Source organism: Brachypodium distachyon, chromosome 2 (assembly GCF_000005505.3).
Source record: "Brachypodium distachyon strain Bd21 chromosome 2, Brachypodium_distachyon_v3.0, whole genome shotgun sequence".
NCBI lineage: Eukaryota > Viridiplantae > Streptophyta > Magnoliopsida > Poales > Poaceae > Brachypodium > Brachypodium distachyon.
In genome coordinates, this window is record NC_016132.3 from 45,908,085 (window position 1) to 45,927,799 (window position 19,715).

General features: G+C 43.9%; 3 protein-coding genes across 9 annotated transcripts; all 3 read left to right on the forward strand.

Annotated features, from left to right (window-relative positions):
* The first annotated feature begins 2,826 nt into the window (after window positions 1-2,826).
* LOC100843461 (CASP-like protein 4A3) lies at window positions 2,827-6,652 on the forward strand. The gene is made up of 3 exons (XM_003569447.4): window positions 2,827-3,957; window positions 4,070-4,205; window positions 6,261-6,652. Exons 1-3 carry the CDS (start codon window positions 2,933-2,935, stop codon window positions 6,450-6,452), a joined length of 1,353 nt encoding a protein of 450 aa, XP_003569495.1. The 5' UTR covers window positions 2,827-2,932; the 3' UTR covers window positions 6,453-6,652.
* Window positions 6,653-9,160: 2,508 nt separating this feature from the next.
* LOC100843769 (putative exosome complex component rrp40) lies at window positions 9,161-13,397 on the forward strand. 3 transcript variants are annotated; one of them, XM_024459046.1, is made up of 10 exons: window positions 9,161-9,319; window positions 9,417-9,491; window positions 9,620-9,706; window positions 10,443-10,532; window positions 10,814-10,906; window positions 11,635-11,707; window positions 11,908-11,983; window positions 12,066-12,156; window positions 12,262-12,383; window positions 13,183-13,397. In XM_024459046.1, exons 1-9 carry the CDS (start codon window positions 9,272-9,274, stop codon window positions 12,379-12,381), a joined length of 753 nt encoding a protein of 250 aa, XP_024314814.1. In that variant the 5' UTR covers window positions 9,161-9,271; the 3' UTR covers window positions 12,382-12,383; window positions 13,183-13,397. The 3 variants fall into 3 exon arrangements, with proteins under 3 accessions (XP_024314814.1, XP_014753752.1, XP_003569496.1); XM_014898266.2 differs by having other exon boundaries at window positions 10,446-10,532; XM_003569448.3 differs by having other exon boundaries at window positions 10,476-10,532.
* A 750-nt stretch (window positions 13,398-14,147) lies between these two features.
* LOC100844070 (AMSH-like ubiquitin thioesterase 2) lies at window positions 14,148-18,587 on the forward strand. Of its 5 annotated transcripts, none has more exons than XM_010233801.3 (9): window positions 14,148-14,478; window positions 14,975-15,020; window positions 15,117-15,420; window positions 15,514-15,603; window positions 15,699-15,761; window positions 15,888-15,962; window positions 16,414-16,476; window positions 17,899-17,955; window positions 18,103-18,587. In XM_010233801.3, exons 2-9 carry the CDS (start codon window positions 15,007-15,009, stop codon window positions 18,214-18,216), a joined length of 780 nt encoding a protein of 259 aa, XP_010232103.1. In that variant the 5' UTR covers window positions 14,148-14,478; window positions 14,975-15,006; the 3' UTR covers window positions 18,217-18,587. The 5 variants fall into 5 exon arrangements, with proteins under 5 accessions (XP_010232103.1, XP_003569497.1, XP_024314813.1 ...); XM_003569449.4 differs by having other exon boundaries at window positions 17,899-17,951; XM_010233800.3 differs by lacking the exon at window positions 14,148-14,478 and adding an exon at window positions 14,504-14,756 and having other exon boundaries at window positions 17,899-17,951.
* The last annotated feature ends 1,128 nt before the right edge of the window (window positions 18,588-19,715 follow it).

Sequence of the window (19,715 nt, forward strand, 5' to 3'; positions counted from 1 at the left end):
AAAACCGATCTAACACTTAGATCGACCACCAAGATAGCAATAGATCACATCTACTAATAACCGCATAACACTTATGCACGTAATCCGAATCCAAAACAGACAGCATCGGCTCTGATACCACTGTTGGGGAACGCGGTATGCTACGCTAGCACAAAATAAAAATTTCTACCGCTTCCGTCCGGATCAATGCTGTAGATAATGGATCACGAGATTACCACTAGACGCGCAAACCCGTAGCGGAAGTAGAGTCGATGTAGCGCGTCGATGCCGAGTAGTCGAACAGCCTGCTCCTCCTCGCCGATCCCACGAACAGTTCGTCCAAGCGCCGTAGGTGCAGTGCCTCCGAGGTATCCACACGTACAGGGAGGAACTCCGTGCGGCGGACTACTAGATCCGATCGCAAGGCTTTGGGCGTGGAGGTGTGGCGGCCGAGTCTAACTCGTGTCTGGACTGGTGTAACCCTAGACGGGTTGGTCTCCTCCACTTATATAGACGTCCCTAGTGGGCTCAACACTTGAGGCCCGGTAGGAGTCTAAACCCGATACGAGTTGGATCCGATCCAACTCGGTTCCCACCCCTTAAGCGTGTGACCCTTTAGGTTCGCGGTCAGTCGGACACGACTACGAGCTCGGACTGCGGGCCCGAGTAACACCTTACTCGTCCACTGGCACCGACTCAAGTCGATAGTTGGTAGCGGCGCCTAGCAGCACGTGCCAACTCCCGAGTAACCACAAGGTATATTGACGAACCATACAATGTGTCATATGCAACATTCCTTTTGCCTCATGATATGTGTGTCGAGCTCAAGGCGAGTGCTTGTCATCCTTGTGGATAGCTCGAGTCTCTTCTCGTTCCTGTGATACAGATTCCTGAACGGGTTAACACTTAACCCAAGTCGCATGGCCATGCTTTCCGAATCTGATCACTCGAGAGGGCCCAGAGATATCTCTCCGAACAGGAGGGGCAAATCCCATCTTGATCAACCATGACTCGCAGCATGCTTCTCAGCAAACCCGAAAGCTACATTTATAACCACCCAGTTACGGAGTAGCGTTTGGCAACCCCTAAGTAAGCCGATTCACATCCCAAGCTCATGCGATGACCTCAGGTCTAGAACTGGCATATACATCGTACTTGAGACTAACAAATGACAATCATCTCGTTGTGTCTCAGTGCGGGTCTGTCCGACTCAACAATCTCATTGTCGAGTCCATGCTATCAGTCGGCAACACCTTGCCCTATGACTTGTGAAACATAGTCATCATACTAATTCACATTGCTAGTCTAGGTTATGTGTCCGCATAACCTCACTGACTAGGGACCATTAGAACAACATCATAGAATACATAGTCTCACAAACAAATCACGTATTTATTGATTCATATCAGTGATGATGTTTAAGGACAATAACAATAACTTATGAATACATAGGAAATAACATTATCACATGATTGTCTCTAGGGCATATCTCCAACAGACGACCCCTAGTGAAGCTAAAGCTAAGGGCCGAGTACAAGATGCTCCCGGGAACCCCGATCCCGGGAAGCCGAAGGAACGCTTCCCGGCAACTAGCAGAACAGTGAAGACAGGACAAGACGGTGGGCGCAGTGCATTTAATGCACCGACAGGAGTCTTATCAGCAGGCCTAGGCTTGCTTAGCAAGGCTAGGGCGACTACCCTACGAACTATTTTTTCTATCGTGTACAGTGGACCGGGCGCTGCGTGGCGTCCAGCACGGATGAGTAAAATTGTATTCCATGCGGCCATGACATGCGTCTAGGGGACCTGTCACCTTGCATGCACAGGCACCTGTGGTATCCCCTTGTTTATAAAAGTAGGACCAATGCCACCGGTCAAAGGGTTCAGCTCGGGTGGGACCTCAGTAGGATTCAGTTCTATTCAGTTCAGCATTCACCCAAGTAGCCTAGCCCTTAGAGGGACAAGTAGCAAAGCCCGGGAACTCTCCGGCAACCTGTAACAAACATACTAAGAAATATAACTCAAAGCAGGACGTAGGGTATTACACCTCCGGGTGGTCCAAACCTGGGTAAAAACTCTTGTGTCTACACTGCGTGTCTATCGCCACGCCGGCGATCGCCGAAGCGATCACCTCCCCCTCCACCGAACCAAAAAGGGGGTGCTCGGCATCTCCGGTGCCGGAGACCGTGCTCCGACAATTCCTGTGTTTGGTTCTTAGAACACAGAGAAGTGGAATGGAACCATATGGTTCCTCAAAAGGGAATATTCCCACAATATGTATAAACATCTCATTTCTCAAAAATGTAGAAATGAGTTAGTTCCAAGTAGAACCAGTGATTTAAGTGTTTGATTTTCTTAGGATATAGAAAAGTAGAACCGTTCAACTACATTCCATTCCTTAAGAATATAACCGTTCCGTTCCATTCCACCTCGCTCTAAAACCAAACACTAACTTAGAGTAGTATATGTTACTAGTTTAAGTTACTACCTTCACAGTGAGTAGTAACATATATGTGGTGTCATGTATTATGTCATTTATTAGCTTGTAAACTCACATTGCTTTGTTTTGTGTGATGTTATGGTAACATATCTAGTTACCACAAACATTCCTCTCATTAAGAATATGTCACATCCATCTCATTAAGAATATGTCACATTACCAAATTTGCTTAGTTGACTGTATGTTACCATCTATTTTACTCCCAATTTAGTAGCCTACTAATTTAATATATCTTCTAAAATTCGTACTATCGAGATTGGTTTGCCGTCGCCTGTGACTGTGAGTGTGAGGGTGTGACCGTAAAGTCGCCACTCGTTGCACTTTTGGTAGTCACTCGCGATCGCTGTGGCCGTAGCTACACTGTGTACGAGTCCCCCGCAGGCCTCAGGCACACACAAAGCCCACAGCTCCCGCAACCATCGAGCAAACGGTCAGCTCCTCCATCGTTCCTCCATGGCCTCTCCGATCCGTTCACCGCCACCGGAGCAGGCAGCCGAGGCACAGGCTCCTCCTCCTCCTCCCCCGCCCCCGTCACAACTTCCGGCTGTCGACCCCCCTCACCTCTCGCCGGATAACCCAACCCCAACAGGCCCAACTCCTCCTTTAGCTGCTGCACCTGCAACTGCTGCTCCGCCGCCGCCTGGTGGCACCGGCGATTCCTCTCCACCGTCTCTTCCGACGGCCCCAACGCCACCACCTGAGACGGCGGTCGAGGCACAGGCACCTCCTCCTCCTCCGCCCACCTCGGAGCTTCCGGCTGTCGATCCCCCTCGCCTCCCGCCGGACAACCCAATCCCAGCTCCTCCTCTTCATGCTACACCTGCAACTACTGCTCCGCCGCCCTCTCCACCGTCGCCTCCGAAGGTGGTCCCAACGCCACCACCACTTTCCACCACCAATCCTTCTCCTCCCCTTTCCCCTGGGAACCAAACATCAGCGCCGCGGCCGATGCCCCCACCAGCTCCTGCTCTCGCTCCAACATCACCACCTCCACCAGCGCCGGTGTCACCGGAAGCCAAGTCGAATCAGGAGACAGATGGAGCGGCTGGCGAATCGGAGAACATGACGCTAGCCCAAACTGAAGAAGCGATACGGCCGACGCCGCAGAAGGCGGCGGCCGTGGCGGATTCCTCGACCGAATCGCCGCAGAAGGAGTCGGCCCTGACCATCGCGAAGCTCCTCACCGGCGAGGATCCCGCGGCAACGGAGGCGAAGCCGGCAGCCGACAAAGTAGCACCTGTGGTAGTCACAGGGTCAGTCGCCGCCGCTGGCGGGGGCGGGGGCGGAGGTGGTGTGGGATCCAAGAGATGGCTCCTGGGCCGGGTCCCAGAGAAAGTACGGCGCACGGAGCTGAAGAGGGCTGAGCTAGGGTTTAGGGTTTCGGCTGCCTTGTTCTGCTTGGTCTCGCTCTCTGTCATGTCCGCCGGTACTACGCCCGGCTGGGCTGGTGACACCTTCCGCCGCTACAATGAGTACAGGTTGCGCTCTGGACTCTGGAGCACGAGCTCAAAAATTCTCCAATTTTTTGGCACAATTTGTTGGACTTGCTGTAAGTTACTAAGTTTAGACTGATGGGTCTGTGCAATGCAGGTACACGCTGGCTGCAAGCGTGATTGCTTTTACTTATTCGGTGTTCCAATTGGTTGCAGAAGTACACTACCATGTTACAGGGAGGCGCATAATTCGAACCCCCTGGATCAACTACTTCAATCTCGCCATGGATCAGGCAAGGATGAACAAACTCCACTACTGAATGCATTTGACCATGCTTTGATGTCTATTTCCTTGTTAGTTTGGTGTATGGTAGCATAAATGCATAATGATTGGAAGTTTCAAGTTTGGGACCCTTCTAGTTTTAGGGAAATAGAACAAGCTGCATACTAGTGGATGAACCATTCATTTATCTGAAATGTGTGCATTCATAGTGTAAGCTAAGAGGTTTTTGTCTCGGGCCGGTCGAAGCATTGTTGGGAATAACCGCACTGCCTAGCCTCATTAAGCATTACAAAAAACTAAGCCATAACCAAGAGCAATGAAGTTCAGATAACCTAACATGGATCCTATATGCTTCAGTCAGCAGCAACGTCACTGAGTAACAGTACCCGTGAAAAACTAAGCATTAACCAAGACCAATTATGTTCAGATAACCTAACTGGGATCCTATAGGCTTCAGTCAGCAGCAACGTCACTGAGTAACAGCACCCGTGGCCTCAGATGCAGATGGTTCTCTTGCGTCAGCCGATCGTCACAGAGATTTCAGTGAGCGACCATTCATTGAATCCCCAGTGTCCATCCTTGAACCTGCTTGAAGACTTGCAGTGCCACCTGCCACATCCACTCTGCTGCTTCCTGCATCCCTTCTGTAAAATCATCCAGGAAGAGAGCCAATAAACAAAGAAATATATAATATAGACATGTGCATCATTAGTAGGATCCCCAGTTTTTCTTGTAAAAAAACACGGCATTCGTTGTTTTCCAAATAGACCAACAAAGGGCAGCGCTCCCAGTCATGGCCAACGTGCTCTGTTTACCAGAGAAGCTATGCAACCAGGGTCGCCAAAGCTGATCAACCAAAAATGGTAAAGATTTCAGTCCAAAAGCTCAGCAACTACGTTGCATACATAGCAGGCTACTTAACAAGCAACTAACAAGTGTTGGACTGTTTCTTTGTGGCTACATAGGACACAGTTCTGGTCGCCAGACCCCACCCCAAAGGGGGAGGTTGTGTTTGCTCAGAATACTATTCCTCAACATTAGCCATGTGAAGATTTTAATTTTCACCGGAACCTTTGTGTTCCAATAGCTTTGTGCCCGTGCTTTGCTACGGACTCGTTAAGAAAAGAAAATTTACAGCTAAAGACAACATGATAGTCAGCCTATGAACCAATGCCATAAAACCTGATGATATAGGCTTTGCTGAATTTGAACTCTGAACCCAAACTCATGGAGATTGGAGAGGAAAGTCAGCAGAGACTGTGTAAGGGAGGGTTGTGACTTGATGTTTTAACTGATGAGTTTGTACAATCTACTTGTCAGGGGTGACAAGAGAGGGTTAGGAAGAAGTGAATTGACGACCACCAACTCCAAACTTTACACTCCCTCTGTTCCATAAAGATTGGCACGGATTTGAACTAGAGCATAAAGATTGGCACGGATTTGAACTAGCTCTAGTTCAAATTCATGCCAACCTTTATGGAACAGAGGGAGTAAGTAGGAAAGATATAAACTTGTATTGAAATTTTCCAACATGAGCAAGCAAAGCATTATACGTAGGTTTGACATAATATTTTATAGCATAAGGTTTATTGGTATTTTTCATGATATAAAAGATATCATAGTCCTCCAATTTCAATCAGTTGTGAATTGTCATGGTAAGAAAAACCTTTTGAAAACTGGCTTGGCAGAGTGGTGTAGTAATTGACACATATGGCTCTCAGACTAAGCAAATTGTTACAAATGTTACTTGTGGAGAAAAAAAAATCACGCGCTCATCTAATAGTCTACATCCAAAAGCATGGAGTTCATATGCTTGTGCTCCTGGTGCAAGTATGCAGTACACCATTTTGTACAGTTTATATTCTTCAGTTCTTTGTTATCATCTAGAGTTCCAGACCTTCCTTCCGGAAATTTATTGCAGTTGTACTTAATTTCCTATGTTTATCCATGTCTCTAACATTCATTTATGACCTGGTGCACAAATTCGGTTTTGCAATATTAGATTAATTAACAGAAAAATCAAGCAAGTGGAAGAATCTGGATGACTAACTCATGCCAATTGCAGGTACTGGCTTATCTCCTGTTGTCAGCGTCTTCAGCAGCGCTTTCTCGCAATGATGTTTGGGTGTCTCGGTTTGGAGTGGATCAATTTGCCAAACTTATCAATGCTTCAGCCTCAATGGCATTCTTAGCTTTCATTGCTCTTGGTCTCAGCTCCATCATCTCTGCATACCATGTCTTCAGCTTAATCTCTTAGAAGACCTGCTGATGTACATTACATGATGTAAATATTATGCTCTAGCTGTATCCTGGGCATGCCATGACAGCCTTGATTTTTCTTCCATTGTGGCTTGACATTCCACCATTATTCTCCACAGCGATATGATCATGGAGACCTATGATGATTATTTAAGAATAAAAAGGCTATTAGAGCCACTTGAGGCCTTGTTTGGTGTTCGTGTAATTTTTTGTCACTAGTGTCTTGGTATTTGAGGGGTTTGGGTGTTCACCCAAAACTCTCAAAAACCCAAAACACATTCATATTTATTGTCTCAAATTTGTCCAAATATGGATGTATCTATGTCTAAAAAGCGTCTAAATACATGTAATATTTCGACAACTAATATGGAGCGAAGGGAGTAGTACAAGAAGTGTTTTAATTTGGTAAACAATTGAGTGTTTTGTGTGGAAAAATTAGGAATAATCCCCTCTAAGCCTTCCTACCAATCAACCATTGAGGGACTAAAAGGCAATGTGGCTTGTGTCTCGCTTGCTGGAGTGTACGGTACTTTATGATTGTATTGAAGAAAATGCATTGTCGATTTGCAATTGGAGTGCCTGTTCCTGTGCTAGAACAGAGTCAAATTCCTCACCATCCACGCTGAGTGCCATCTTCGGCTTGACGCTTAAAATCGGACCAGGGTCAAATTCCTGGTCGTTTAGTTTATCAACTCAAAGGTTAGCATCGTGTTCAACCTGGAGTTAGGTGCATGTAAATTCTCCTCTCTTTTTTTTTAAGCAAAGATCTGGTTTTATTGATTCAAGAGGCAAAGTACAAAAGATCGATAAACGAGCGAACACAAATAACAAAGAAACTCAACAAAACTAAGTAGACATTCGAAGTAAACTTATCTTGATCCATCCTTCGCATCTTGATACTTCTTCACGTATCCGTTGACAAAATTGCAGAATACCATACTTGCACAAGTTGAATTAACCTCAAAGGTTTTGGAAAGCCGCATGAGCCGCCCACCTCAATCAGTGAGTACATGAGATAATTGAACGCACTATGGGCGGGGTAATACCCTTTGCAAGACAAGCTGTAAAACTGTTTCTCCGTCGATGAATCCACTAGGAAAAATACCAGCAACCCGAAAAGATGTGTCGTGAGAACCACTGATTCCATGGCATAGGTTGCAACACCTACACCAGGACGATGAAGGAGCCAGGACACGACGACGGTGTCTCCATCACCAAGACACCATCGAGAAGCACACAAAAACCTAACAAAAGAAGGTAGCAAAACTTGATGACAGACGTTGATCCGTGGTTCCCCTCGTCTATTAAGGCCAAATTGGCCGTGAGAGACGAGGGAAACCGCTGGAAATTGAAATTTCTTCGAAGACGACGACGGCTAGGGTTTTTCTTAAATTCTCCTTAGTTCTGTAACAACCCTAGTGTTCTTACAACTAGCAAAAGAACCCGTGCGTTGCTACGGAACAACGAAAAATTGTATCAAAACGTCAAATTAGATGTTGATGTGCTTCATGAGTACATATGTATATACCGATTATGATATGTTTATTTTCGTGGGCTATACACTGGTCTCTTTTTCACATGTCTTATTTTTATATTTCTCCTTGTCCTGCCCTCCTATTACTCCTACTCCGTACTTTATTTCTCAAATCTCTTCTCCCAACTTCTCGATCTCCTCTGACTATCATCTCCATCCACACTGAGTGCAAACTCCTGCTCTCCCCGTCCCGATTCATCCCGCCACCGAACATCACGCGGCCATGCGCGGCAGCCCGCTTGTGCGCATCGCCTCTGCCCGTCCACTCCCACGCGCCGTCTACTCCCACTTGCCGCCAGGTACGACTGTGCGCCGCCCACACATCACGTCCGACCACTGGTCGCCGCGCGCCACTGCCAGTCCGGAGGGCCACTGATGGCTCGCGCTGACGCAGTCCATGCTGCCTTGCGCGAGGCCACCGTCATCCCGGCCTCAGGCTCATCCCATCGCCGTCCAAGTCCCGCAGGGAGCCACCGGCGCACACGAGCCGGTGGAGGCGGCGGTCGGAGCGCACGACGGAGCCGCGGGTCCGCATCCGCCTTCCACACACGGACGCCGCCGACGTGCATGAGCTGGTGGAGGTGACAAGAGCGGCGGCGGGCGAGATCCGAAGGGCGGCGGCGAGAGCCGGATCGGGCAGGGTGTGGGGGTGAGATTCGTAGGAGAGGAGGAGGAGCGAGGAGGGCTCTGTTGATTTCTTTTTTTCTTTTCTGGGCGTACGTGTTTTTTCTCCGCTTGGGGACCGTCGGGAGCCGGGATTAAAAGATACGTGGGGACATCGATGGCAGATTCGTAATTTCGGTGAAGTGACGTACCGCGGCACCCGTATCATCACCACCAACTCCAATTTAATATATTGGTATAGATTTGGTGGTGAACGTGTCCCAACTCCCAATCTGTTTTTCTCAACCTTACATTCCTTTTCTATTTTTACGCATACGTGCATATATTTGCATAACTCCTATTCCATATTCATGTGGAGTATTTATATCGGGGCACTATTTTTTTTTAGAGCACACTATTTTTTTTTGAGACATTATATCGGGGCACTAGAGTACGGCTGAATGCTGCGAAGAAAGGAACTTCGGCCCAAGGGCGCGAAGTGAAACAGCCCCAACAGGTGGTGTTTCGGCCTAGGCCCATCTTTTCCTTCCTCTAGAAAAGGGCCCAACTTTCCTCTGCTAAGCACGGGCAACGGAGCGAGAAGCGCAGCCGCGCCGCGCGCAGAACACCCTACCCCAGCGTACACGCCGGCACGCTCACCCGCCCGCCGTCCCCGAGCAATGGAGTCGAAAAAGCCGCCGCCGTCCGCCCTCGTCGACAACCACGTGGTAAAGCCTATCCCTTCCATGCTTACCCCATTCTCGCGCTCGCTACCTCCGCAGATTTCGATTAACTCCCTCGCCTCGCCTCGCCGTCGACCCCCAGGTCCCCGGAGACGTCATCCTGGACCTCGCTGACATGACCAACCAGACAATCAAGCTCGGAGCGGGCCTGCGCCAGGTAAAACATATGGTGTTGTAAAGTGGGAAATGTTTTCCCGTCTGAGATTTAGGGATTAGGGTTTAACTGGGGTTCATTTGGCCAAATTTGGGTCATGAGGCTTACTAGTTATTCGGGCGGGTTTGCAGGATTATGACACTATCCAGGCGACTAGTGCTGGGAGGCTTCGACTATCCAAGCCCAACAAGTACTGGGTGGAGAGCTCCCAGAAGAGGGTGAGGCCTCTGATTCGCTCATAGGTGCTTTTACATAATGGAAATTGATCCTATGTTGGACATCGTGGAAATTGATCCTATGTTGGAGATCCTATGTTTGTTTTGTTATTTTATTTGATAGTGGAACCCGGTTGCAAGATCGTATAGAAAAAAATGTTGGAGATCGTATGTGTGACTTTAATGTCTAAGTTATCAAAATCACTAATGTGTAGGTTAGAGCAATTGTTGAGACTAAGATCATTTATATGATGAGATATGAAACTCTTGATTGATATGCTTGCTGTGTATATTGTAGCTATTGCATGCTTTTTTTGCCCAAGTACTGAATTAACTTACAAAGTTGAGTTTTATCACACCTCATGATTGAGCTGAAGGGTATTTAAATTGTTACTCCTATTTGCGACCCTTTGCCAGGAGTAATACTAAACTAACATGGCAGCTTAAAAATTGCTACCATTGTGGACTGGATTATGTTAATGCAATGCTATGCAACTTTTGGTACACCCCGACATGCATTTGTAGTTGGCATAGCTACCTTCTAACTATTCAGTATATTTTGTTTTGGTCTTTGCATTGAATCAAGTTACAACTCTTTGTTGCTTGAACAAGTTGATTTCTCTTCAGCTCTTCCAAGCACAGTTAATCAGTTTGAAAAAAAATGTAAACATATCTTTATGTATCTTCTTAACTACAGATTGTGAGATTGTGCATTCACTCTCCTTGTGTTTTGTTTCAGCAGCTGCCTATTCATGTGATTTTTTTTTGGCAGTATATACCTTCTGTAGAGGATACAGTTCTTGGTATTGTAGTCGACACCAAACCAGATGTAAGTATACATAAATTACTTGTAGAAGTACTTTCTAACTCTATTTCTAATTATATCACATCACATTTTTAACCAATTTATGTAATTCTGATGATATGCCTGTCATTTCTATAGTTCAAGTATATATCCGAAATCAAAATGACTACTTGCAAATCTTACTACAGAACGCTGACCAAAATTTTAATCTTAGTTCTTACATTAATGAATGTATTCTGGCACGTATATGATGGGTTGGTGTGTAATTATTTCCTTTTTGCTGAGCTGGATTTTTATTATTGCAGAACTTCTTGGTGGACATAAAGGGGCCTAATTTTGCCTTTTTACCAGTTCTTTCCTTTGAAGGTGGCACCAGGAGAAACATACCAAAGTTTGAGGTATGGCATTGGGTCATCAATGACTGCTAAATATTTTCCAATCAATCATTTTTTTTTTCATGAAGCAGATGTTGGTGTTCTGCTTTTGTTGGGCATCATGGAAGGAACATTTGTTATGTTAGCCATTGAACTTTAACTATCTTGCATTGAAAATCTATTCAGTATATCATTTAATTGTAAGATACTAAATGAATACAACATGTACACATATTTTCATGACGGATACAATAAGACTAATTTTGTGTTGTTAATCTTGGTATATTTTTCTATAACGTTGATCAAACTTAGAGAAGTTTGACTTGAGACAAACCTAAATGTACAAATATTTTGAAACGGAGGGAGTACATTTTTAATTGACAAATATAGGTTGGTCTTTAAATTTCTGTGTGTTAAATTTTTTCTTTTGACATCGGTGACTCACTTATTTGTTGATTTCGAACCTCCCACTGGTCATATACCAAAAGTCATTAGGGCCTTATGTAGTTTCAAATCCAATAACATGTACCTTGTGGTCTGTATACTGCTGTATTTTCTGAATTTTGGACCTGGATGTTATACTCAAGTAGGGGCATATTTGTTATGTCTATCTAATATGATCTTAGCTTGTAAATTGTAATGATGCCAAAAGGTGTTCCACAGTGTCGGGGCATAATATTTTGGTTTGCTCTCTTGAGCTTGATCCGCTGTTTATCATATATATGCACCTTACCATGGGTTTTCTCCTTCAGATTGGTACGCTAATTTATGCCCGAGTGGTGAAAGCAAATAGCATCATGAATCCAGAGCTTTCATGCATGGATGGTAACTTTTAATCTTATAATTCTGTGTTTGTATGCATTTAAAACTTGAAGTTCAAAAACATATGTTGGGAATCTTTATCGTCGGCTGTGAGAACATTTCACCTTGTGGGATTATACTATGTTGGGTTAAACTGTTGCTGTATATAAGTTCCCTGACACTGCTAGTGTTATCCATATATAACACTGGACTATCTTTCGCAGCTAGTGGAAAAGCCGCTGAATTTGGTCAATTGAAAAATGGATATATGTTTGACACATCAACTGGCCTGTCAAGAATGTGAGAAAAATGCATGCCATAATTTTTCAGTTATGCAGTAGCATTACTTTTCCGTCTTGTATATTTATGTTGGTGTTTATAGGCTTTTAAGTTCCCCAACGTGTCCACTTCTGGAGGCCCTTGGGAAAAAACTATCATTTGAGATAGCTGTTGGACTGAATGGTCGAGTCTGGGTATGCTTCTGGTTTCTACCATTCTTTATTAACTATTTTCTTCTTTTTAAAGATTTGTAAAATTAGTAATGCATGTTGTGCGTTATATTGTTTTATATCCTGTAGGTGAATGCTCCTTCGCCAAGTAATGTAATTGTTGTATCAACTGCAATTATAAGATCAGAATCTTATACTCAAATACAACAAAAAAGTATGGTGGAAAATCTTTTGGTGAAACTCTCATGATGGTAAGTCAGCACATCCCTTTCTAAACTTCAAAGTAAAAAATAAACAATAAGTCCATGGTGCATGTTCACTACTTATAATGTGGGTTGGCACCGCCTTTTTCCTCAGTATGTAATGATAATATATGACTAGTTTATTCCCATGTGGAAAGTGTATTACACTGTGCTAAATGTTTTAACTTCTGGCAGTTCTCACCTTGAGCTCTCTGCATTTGATTTCTCCTACTAGGCAAAATAATCTTTCTGTTGTTTGATTTCTCACTTACTATTATATGACGCATTTGTTGGCTACATATGGTGGACCACAGCTGAAAATCATTTGACATATGCGAACTTATAGCTAAATGTAAACATCCGAGTCAGAAATGCGTATTGTGTTACATATGGGGGACATCATCATCTTACATGTTCAAAACTTGTTAAATGTAGACTCCGGAGTTATGAGTCCCGCATGCATATTCTTCCATATTTGCTTTGTCACTGGATTATTTGACACCATTTCATACTTCTTGACTTAATCATCGAGATATCATATATATATTTAGATGAACAGGGACTTCCTCCCCGGCTCCATTTTATTGCAATGAAACCAACCGTCTCCAGCATCCAGCAAAAACAGTCTCCAAAATAAAGTTCGAAACTAAAAAAGCATACAGTAGCTAACAGCTAAACAACGAAGTCATAAACTACAGCTAGATATCATATATATTCTCCTGGGTAAAGGAGAAACTTGCACTCTATTTCTCATGTCGGCTGTTCTTGGTCAGAATTGTGGGAAAAATAATTGCTTTTACCTGTGCAGGGAACAGGACATACTCCGGCACTATGATGGGATTCAGAAGTACTGTTCGTTAATCGCCACAGCGATTCTTCAACCCGAAAGATGGGTAGTCATTGTCATGTACCCCAGAAGGGGATAGTGCGTGTATGGCACGTGAAATAGATGCATTAAAAGGGCTAACGCTTTTTATGGTCTAGGCCTGAATTAACGGAAGAATGGTAATCTTTTTTAAACCAGAGTGCAATCTTGTACTTCCGCATACATGGTTATTGGGTTAGATGTTAGAGATTTGCACAAGGTTGCGTGCTGCTCTGCGGAAAGACGATTTTTTTTTTAGGGAAGATTGATGGTATATAAACTAGATCAGCCGAACTGCTGCCCAACATGTTATCTCTCGCTCCATCCGTTCCGTAGTGTTTGCTAATTTAGTATAAAGTTGTGCTACATCACGGACACTTATTATGCATTGGAGAGAGTATTTTCTTTTGATGTGAAAACGACGGGATTGGGTTGTGTCGTAACGATCCATCAAGATTGACTTTTTAGGGTAACTTTATGCGTGTGAGCTTCGTTAGCCATATGCCATGTAATTTGCCACATTTTCTGGCTTTCTGCGGCGGCGTCTAATCCGGGTTAACTAGGGCAACAGTTGTTGGAAAAGGGTTTGGGCTTGAACATCAGCGTCAGGCCTAAAAACTTTACTCATGCTGCTTTTTGACAGCCTTGGTTATCTACAAGCGTCATCAAATTAGCTTTCTTGTAACTTGTAAGTTGGACAAACTAGTTGATATGGTTTCTTCCCCGTATCATCGTCGTCACCTGGCTCTTCTCGGCAAGTGGCGGTGGCGGCGTCTCGCGGCCTTTGCACATCGTGCTGGCATTTCACCAAAGTAGTATATACGCTTTTAAGCCGCACAAGGCACAAACGTGACGCCTGCCGACTTCCTTAAAAACTGTCCATCCTTCCCACGCCGTTCGCCCGACAGGTCGGCGCCGTCGCCCGCCCGCGCCGAATGCCCAGCCGACACGCACCGCATCTGCATATGGCGGCGCACACTTTCTAGCCCCCTCGTCTCGTCGTCGGCCTTTCAACTTTTCGTCCTTATCTCAAACCCTCTTCGTGTGATGTGTATGGCATGCACGGCCCCTCCACCTGACGTGACGTGTGTGTGTTGTGTGCGTGCAAAATTCTGAAACTGGCTTTGGATTTCGATTCGCGTCGGAGAACGACACAGGGCGCTCGTGGCTCGCACCCGCCTGCCTTTCCCCTCCCTCTTCGCTCTCATTCGCACCAGGAACTGCTTCAGATTTCTCCCGGTGAGCTCCCTCTCCGTCTCTTCCCTCCCCCGCCCTGCGTGGGTTCCCGTGTTTCTCGCAGGTGTCCACGGGTCGGCAGTGCCTCGGCTCCAGGGGAGAGTAGATTTTTCTTTTTCTTTTTCTTTTCTGAGGATACAAAGAAGATGAGGGGAAAGTAAGGATGGGTTCCTGCCTCAAGGTGGTATCTTGTCCTAGTATGGTAGGCAGTTCGTTTGCTTGCTGGGATGGTGAGCTGCACAGCGCCTAATCATTGTTGAGCAAATAAACAGAGCCTAACAGTAAGTCGAATTGAGGCTTTGAGCGGGGTGGAGCGAAGGTTTTGGAGTTGCGCGCTTACCACGTCTAGATGATGATATTCATTTCTTTATTAGGAGTATTTAGTTTGGCTCACTGATGCTTAAAGCGTGCTGGTGTTACTGATATCTCCTGAAACTGCTTCAAAAGATATCAGTCCTTTCTGTGTTCCTAATTGATTCGAGTTTTTCTCGGTTTCCAGGTTCAAATTGGATGCCTTGAGCGGCCCGAGCCATGAGCAGCGCAAGGTATGCCATACTACTAATCTCTTCTGCACTTCAACTCTATTTCTGCTAACAAGATAATGAATTCATGACATATTGACATGTCATGCTGAATATCAGATTCGAAAGCAGTGGGCGAAAATGGCAGACACATTCAACAGCAGGTAGTAAAACAATGTATTTAGCTACTGCAGATGCTAAACAGATCGCCCACTGCCAACTTAATCTTCCGAGAGCAATAGATCCCAATGTTGGTTCCTACCCTGTGAAGCACCACTACCCGTCTCCTATTGTTTCCTGGATAGAAGACCTTTCGAGCTTTAGTGATGTTTCTTTTAGCGATAATGCCGAATATGTGGACGATCAATCAAGGCCTTCAGTGGGGCAGTCTTCTGCATCCAACAATTTGCATGACATGCAAATCGTACGTTTTACATCATTTCTCATCCTTAGCTGAGTGTGAAGACACTGATTTTTTTTGTATTTATGGAATAACCTGTTTATATGTGTTCTTCAGTCGGTAAGACTGACAGATGAATTCATGGAACTTGCAAAGGAGAACACAAGCAATAATTTGGAGACCTGTGGAATTCTTGGTGCTTCATTTGTAAGTGTAGCGGGAAGAATAATTTACCAACGAGTGCACTCACAATCATGATATCTTATGATTTTGACCATAATTCATTTTGTGTTTATTTGCAGAGTGATGGAACTTACTATGTGACAATGTTGATCATACCAAAGCAAGATGCAACTGCTCATTCAGTATGTCAGTAATTGAATGGTTTGAGAAAATGAATTGTGTGCTTAGATTTGTATTCTTACTTTATATATCTTTGTTTTATTTGCCCTCATGTAAAATTCTGAAGCCGTGCCTTTTTCCAAATGAAGTGTCAAGCTTTTAATGAGGAGGAGATACATGCCATATTGTCAGAGCAGTCACTTTACCCTGCTGGGTGGATACATGTATACATTTTTAGCTTTTCTTTATTTCGTTGAATTCAATTTCTTATAGGTTCAATGTGATAAATGAAAGAAGTATGTACCTATGTATAAGTATTCCGTCTCAAATAGTCCAAAAGAGATGGATATGCTGAGAAATCTTATTGTTATATCCTGTAGTCTGCCAAATTAGGATGAGTATTCTCGCTCTCTGTGTTTACATTTCTGTGGAATATGGAAAGATGAGCTAGATAAGAGGAAAAAATTAATCGGAAATAGCACATTTCGTTACTAACTGTTCTGTTAATTCTTATCCATTAGAAGTTAGGATGACATATAAAGGACAAGCTGCTTTTACACAAGCTGAACCTAGCAGCACAGAATCCATCTTTCTGCACGAATCTTACTTTTACTTTTACATGCAATGGTCACTGTAATTCAACAATTGACAAGAATTTTCTATGTCATTTTCCAGACTCACCCTTCACAAACATGCTTCCTATCATCGATCGATTTGCATACTCAATACTCTTACCAGGTAAATAAATAAGTTTCTTCATGCTTATCAGTTAAGGATATTACCCCTTGTGACGGTAGAAATTTTTTATCTATCTTTTTCCAATGAGAATTCCCCATCATCATATATTATGGATATCCTACATGAAAGAAATAGGTGAGAGCATTAGGTAGGACTTCAACTTACTGGAGCTTCCAATTTTTCACTTTAGTAAACAGATGATTTTAGTTAGTATGGAAGAATGCACACATGAACCTTTTGAATTATTAGTATGTTGTTACCTATGTGACTGTAGGATCACTTTAGGGCCCGTATGCTGTTAGGTATAAAACAGAGAGAGAAAAAATGAGATCTTCTTTTCTCCAACATTAATTCGAACGTATAAAATATCCTTTTTTGCTCAGTTGTCAACTTGTTACTTTGTTATGCCGTTAGGCACTTTAGGGCCATATATACCTTGTTCGTTTTGCCCACCTGCCAATTCACAAATAGTCCAATACACAAAAGGGCAAAGGCAGGACAGTATGGGATGGAAGTTGCTATGATGCTTCAATTTTTCGAGACATTAAGCTTATTATATACTCCCTTTATTCCAAGATATAAAGCATATAATTTTTTGTAAATATTTTAGTTTGACCAAAGTTGGCGACGTATCAGGTGAAAACCTATATTCAGTTAAAACTTGGAAATTTCCAACCTCAGCCATTAGATCTCAAATAAACGGCTCAGATGAAAGGTGGAACCTCTAATCACTTATTGGCATTTTATAAAAAAAAACACGAGGTGGGATTCTCTAGTTTTTTTCCTTCATAAAATACATTTAAGTGATTAGAGATTCCACCTTTTATCTCATCCGTTTGTTTAAGATCCAATTGCTAGGATTGAAAGTTTTCAAGTTTTCACTGGATAGAGGTTTGCACTTGATATGTTCTCGACCTAATTTGTTGAAAAAGATATCAACATCTATGATGGACTACTAATATTGATATGTTAGTGTAGATGTTGATAGTTTTTTCCTATAAGTTTGGTCAAGCTATAAAAAGTTGACTTAGGACAAAATTTATACGCTTTATTTGAAGGGTGTAAATTTACTTGCCAAACAAAAGCCTGACCTGACTGAAGCTAGCGTGATGAAAATATTTGATATTGATTTGATATCATAGATGCTGATATCTTTTTCTATAAGCTTGGTCGATCTTTAAAAGTTTGACTAACGAAAAAAAGTGCTTTGTTGGGAGAGTGTAAATTTACTTGCACAAAAAAGCATGACCTCACTGAAGTTAGGTGATTGATTTTTTCCCAGTTTTGAACTAAACTATCCAACATTGGTAAAACCTGAGTCTAGCTCAGAACTAGTGTCCTTCTGTAACGATCTGTCATGAGCTTACGCTGATACAACCATGCCTTCCTCGTTGCGGACATTAAAACGTCTACTTTGTGCAGGTTATGTTCCCAGAAGCTGTTGCCATTGTGGCTGCTCCCACTGATCCTACTAGGCAGGTGTTTCTTCCTCAAAGTTACAACAGTTAACATAAACTGGGCTGCCATGCATAATTCTGCTATACCTAATAGCATTCGGTTGTGCAACCTGGCTAACATTACCGTAGAATGAAATCTGAGTCTTGCTTCTGTTCTCAAATCCTCCAGGAGCTATGGAATATTCAGGCTGACAGATCCAGGAGGGATGGATGTGCTCAGGGAGTGCAGCGAGAGTGGGTTCCACACTCACCGAGAGACAACGGATGGCGGTCCAATATATGAAACCTGCTCCAAGGTGCACTTCAAACCTAATTTGCGGTTTGAGATTGTCGATCTGCGTTCTGGTGCGTGAGCGTTGTAACCAGGCGTACCCGCTCGTGTCTCTCTGTGTACTGCTTTCTGGCATAGTAGTATGTATATAAGACATGTATCCTACATCATAGATCTTATAGTTTACTGTTCATCGGCTTGATGGGCCGGTGCAAAAACTTGTCTTACTGACCGGTAATGTCAACTAAATTCTGAACTCTTTGGTCGTAATGTGGTGTACCTGAAAAATATAGCAACGCTCATCTGATGTATTTTGTGTATATCATGAAGCCCAGTGACTAGCACTGGTTGTCTTTGGAATCGACGGAAAACGTGGCCCGAAAGATAGCGCCTGTTTGCAGTATTGTCAGGTTAAGCATAAATACTCATTGGAGTTTGCCATTGTAAGCATTTACATTGTCCAAGCAAGTTTTTTTTATAGATCAAAAGGGCTTTAAAGCCCCTGTTCCATTCATCTTTTCGATAAACGAAACAGCTGTTCGTCTGCCTCAGCAGATAGTGCAGGTGAAATATTCAGGTCTACAGACCTCAAGGCAGTTTCAGAGCAGAACTATCCTATTACAGAATTGCAAATTTAACTAAGATTATCCAGCGCATTGTGCCATATATCTCAAGGTAACAGAGGCGATCTAGAAGGCCTTCCATCAAGTAGATCCATCGTGTAGCTTCATCAACTGGATGCCCTGGCAGGCGCTCATTGTCAGCATCGAGACGGCCGCCCTCCTTTTCTTCAGCCTGGAAGAAGCCTTGAAATCTCCATCGACTTGACTTCCAGTTGTTGCAGAATATGCTCCAGGGCAGGAGTATGCCCACCCTTTCTCCAAACTGTTTGCTGAATCTTCAGGAGTACTTTGTTCGCCTGTATCCGAGGCCCCCGATATACGGAGTACTATGATTATGTGACAGAAGTAGCTGACTCGCTCAGTTATCAGTTTGAACTTTACATGCGTAGCATTGAAAATGATACTTAGGAGCACATTGTGCACTGCAAAGGGTCATGACAGAGGTGAAGCTGTACTCCAGTTAATTTCCATAATAAAATAAATGGTAAAGATCGGAATAAACCCAACCTAGTTACTGTACCTAGGATAGATGGGTCACTTTGGGTGTGTTTGGATTCTCAGCTGGTCTGGCTTAGCTGGGCAAGGAAATTCCTAGTTAGGACCGGTTACAACCTGCAAGTTAGGCTAATTATTTGGTTCACTTGTCTAGCAACTAGCTAACGATGAACAAGAGTACAGTTAGTGGAGCAGTTATCTTCACCGCTCAGCTTCTTGCCGCTGGAGGAGAGCCGAATTGGCTCTCCCGGCCGGGCAAGCATTTTCTAGCCCATCTTGACTAGTTTGCTGGGCACAGCTGGCTTTTATTTTTCTACCAAACGCCTACCTTTGCTAAGCAAGGCTATAACTAATTTTGCTTAGGATCCAAACGCACCATTTATTCTCCTATTT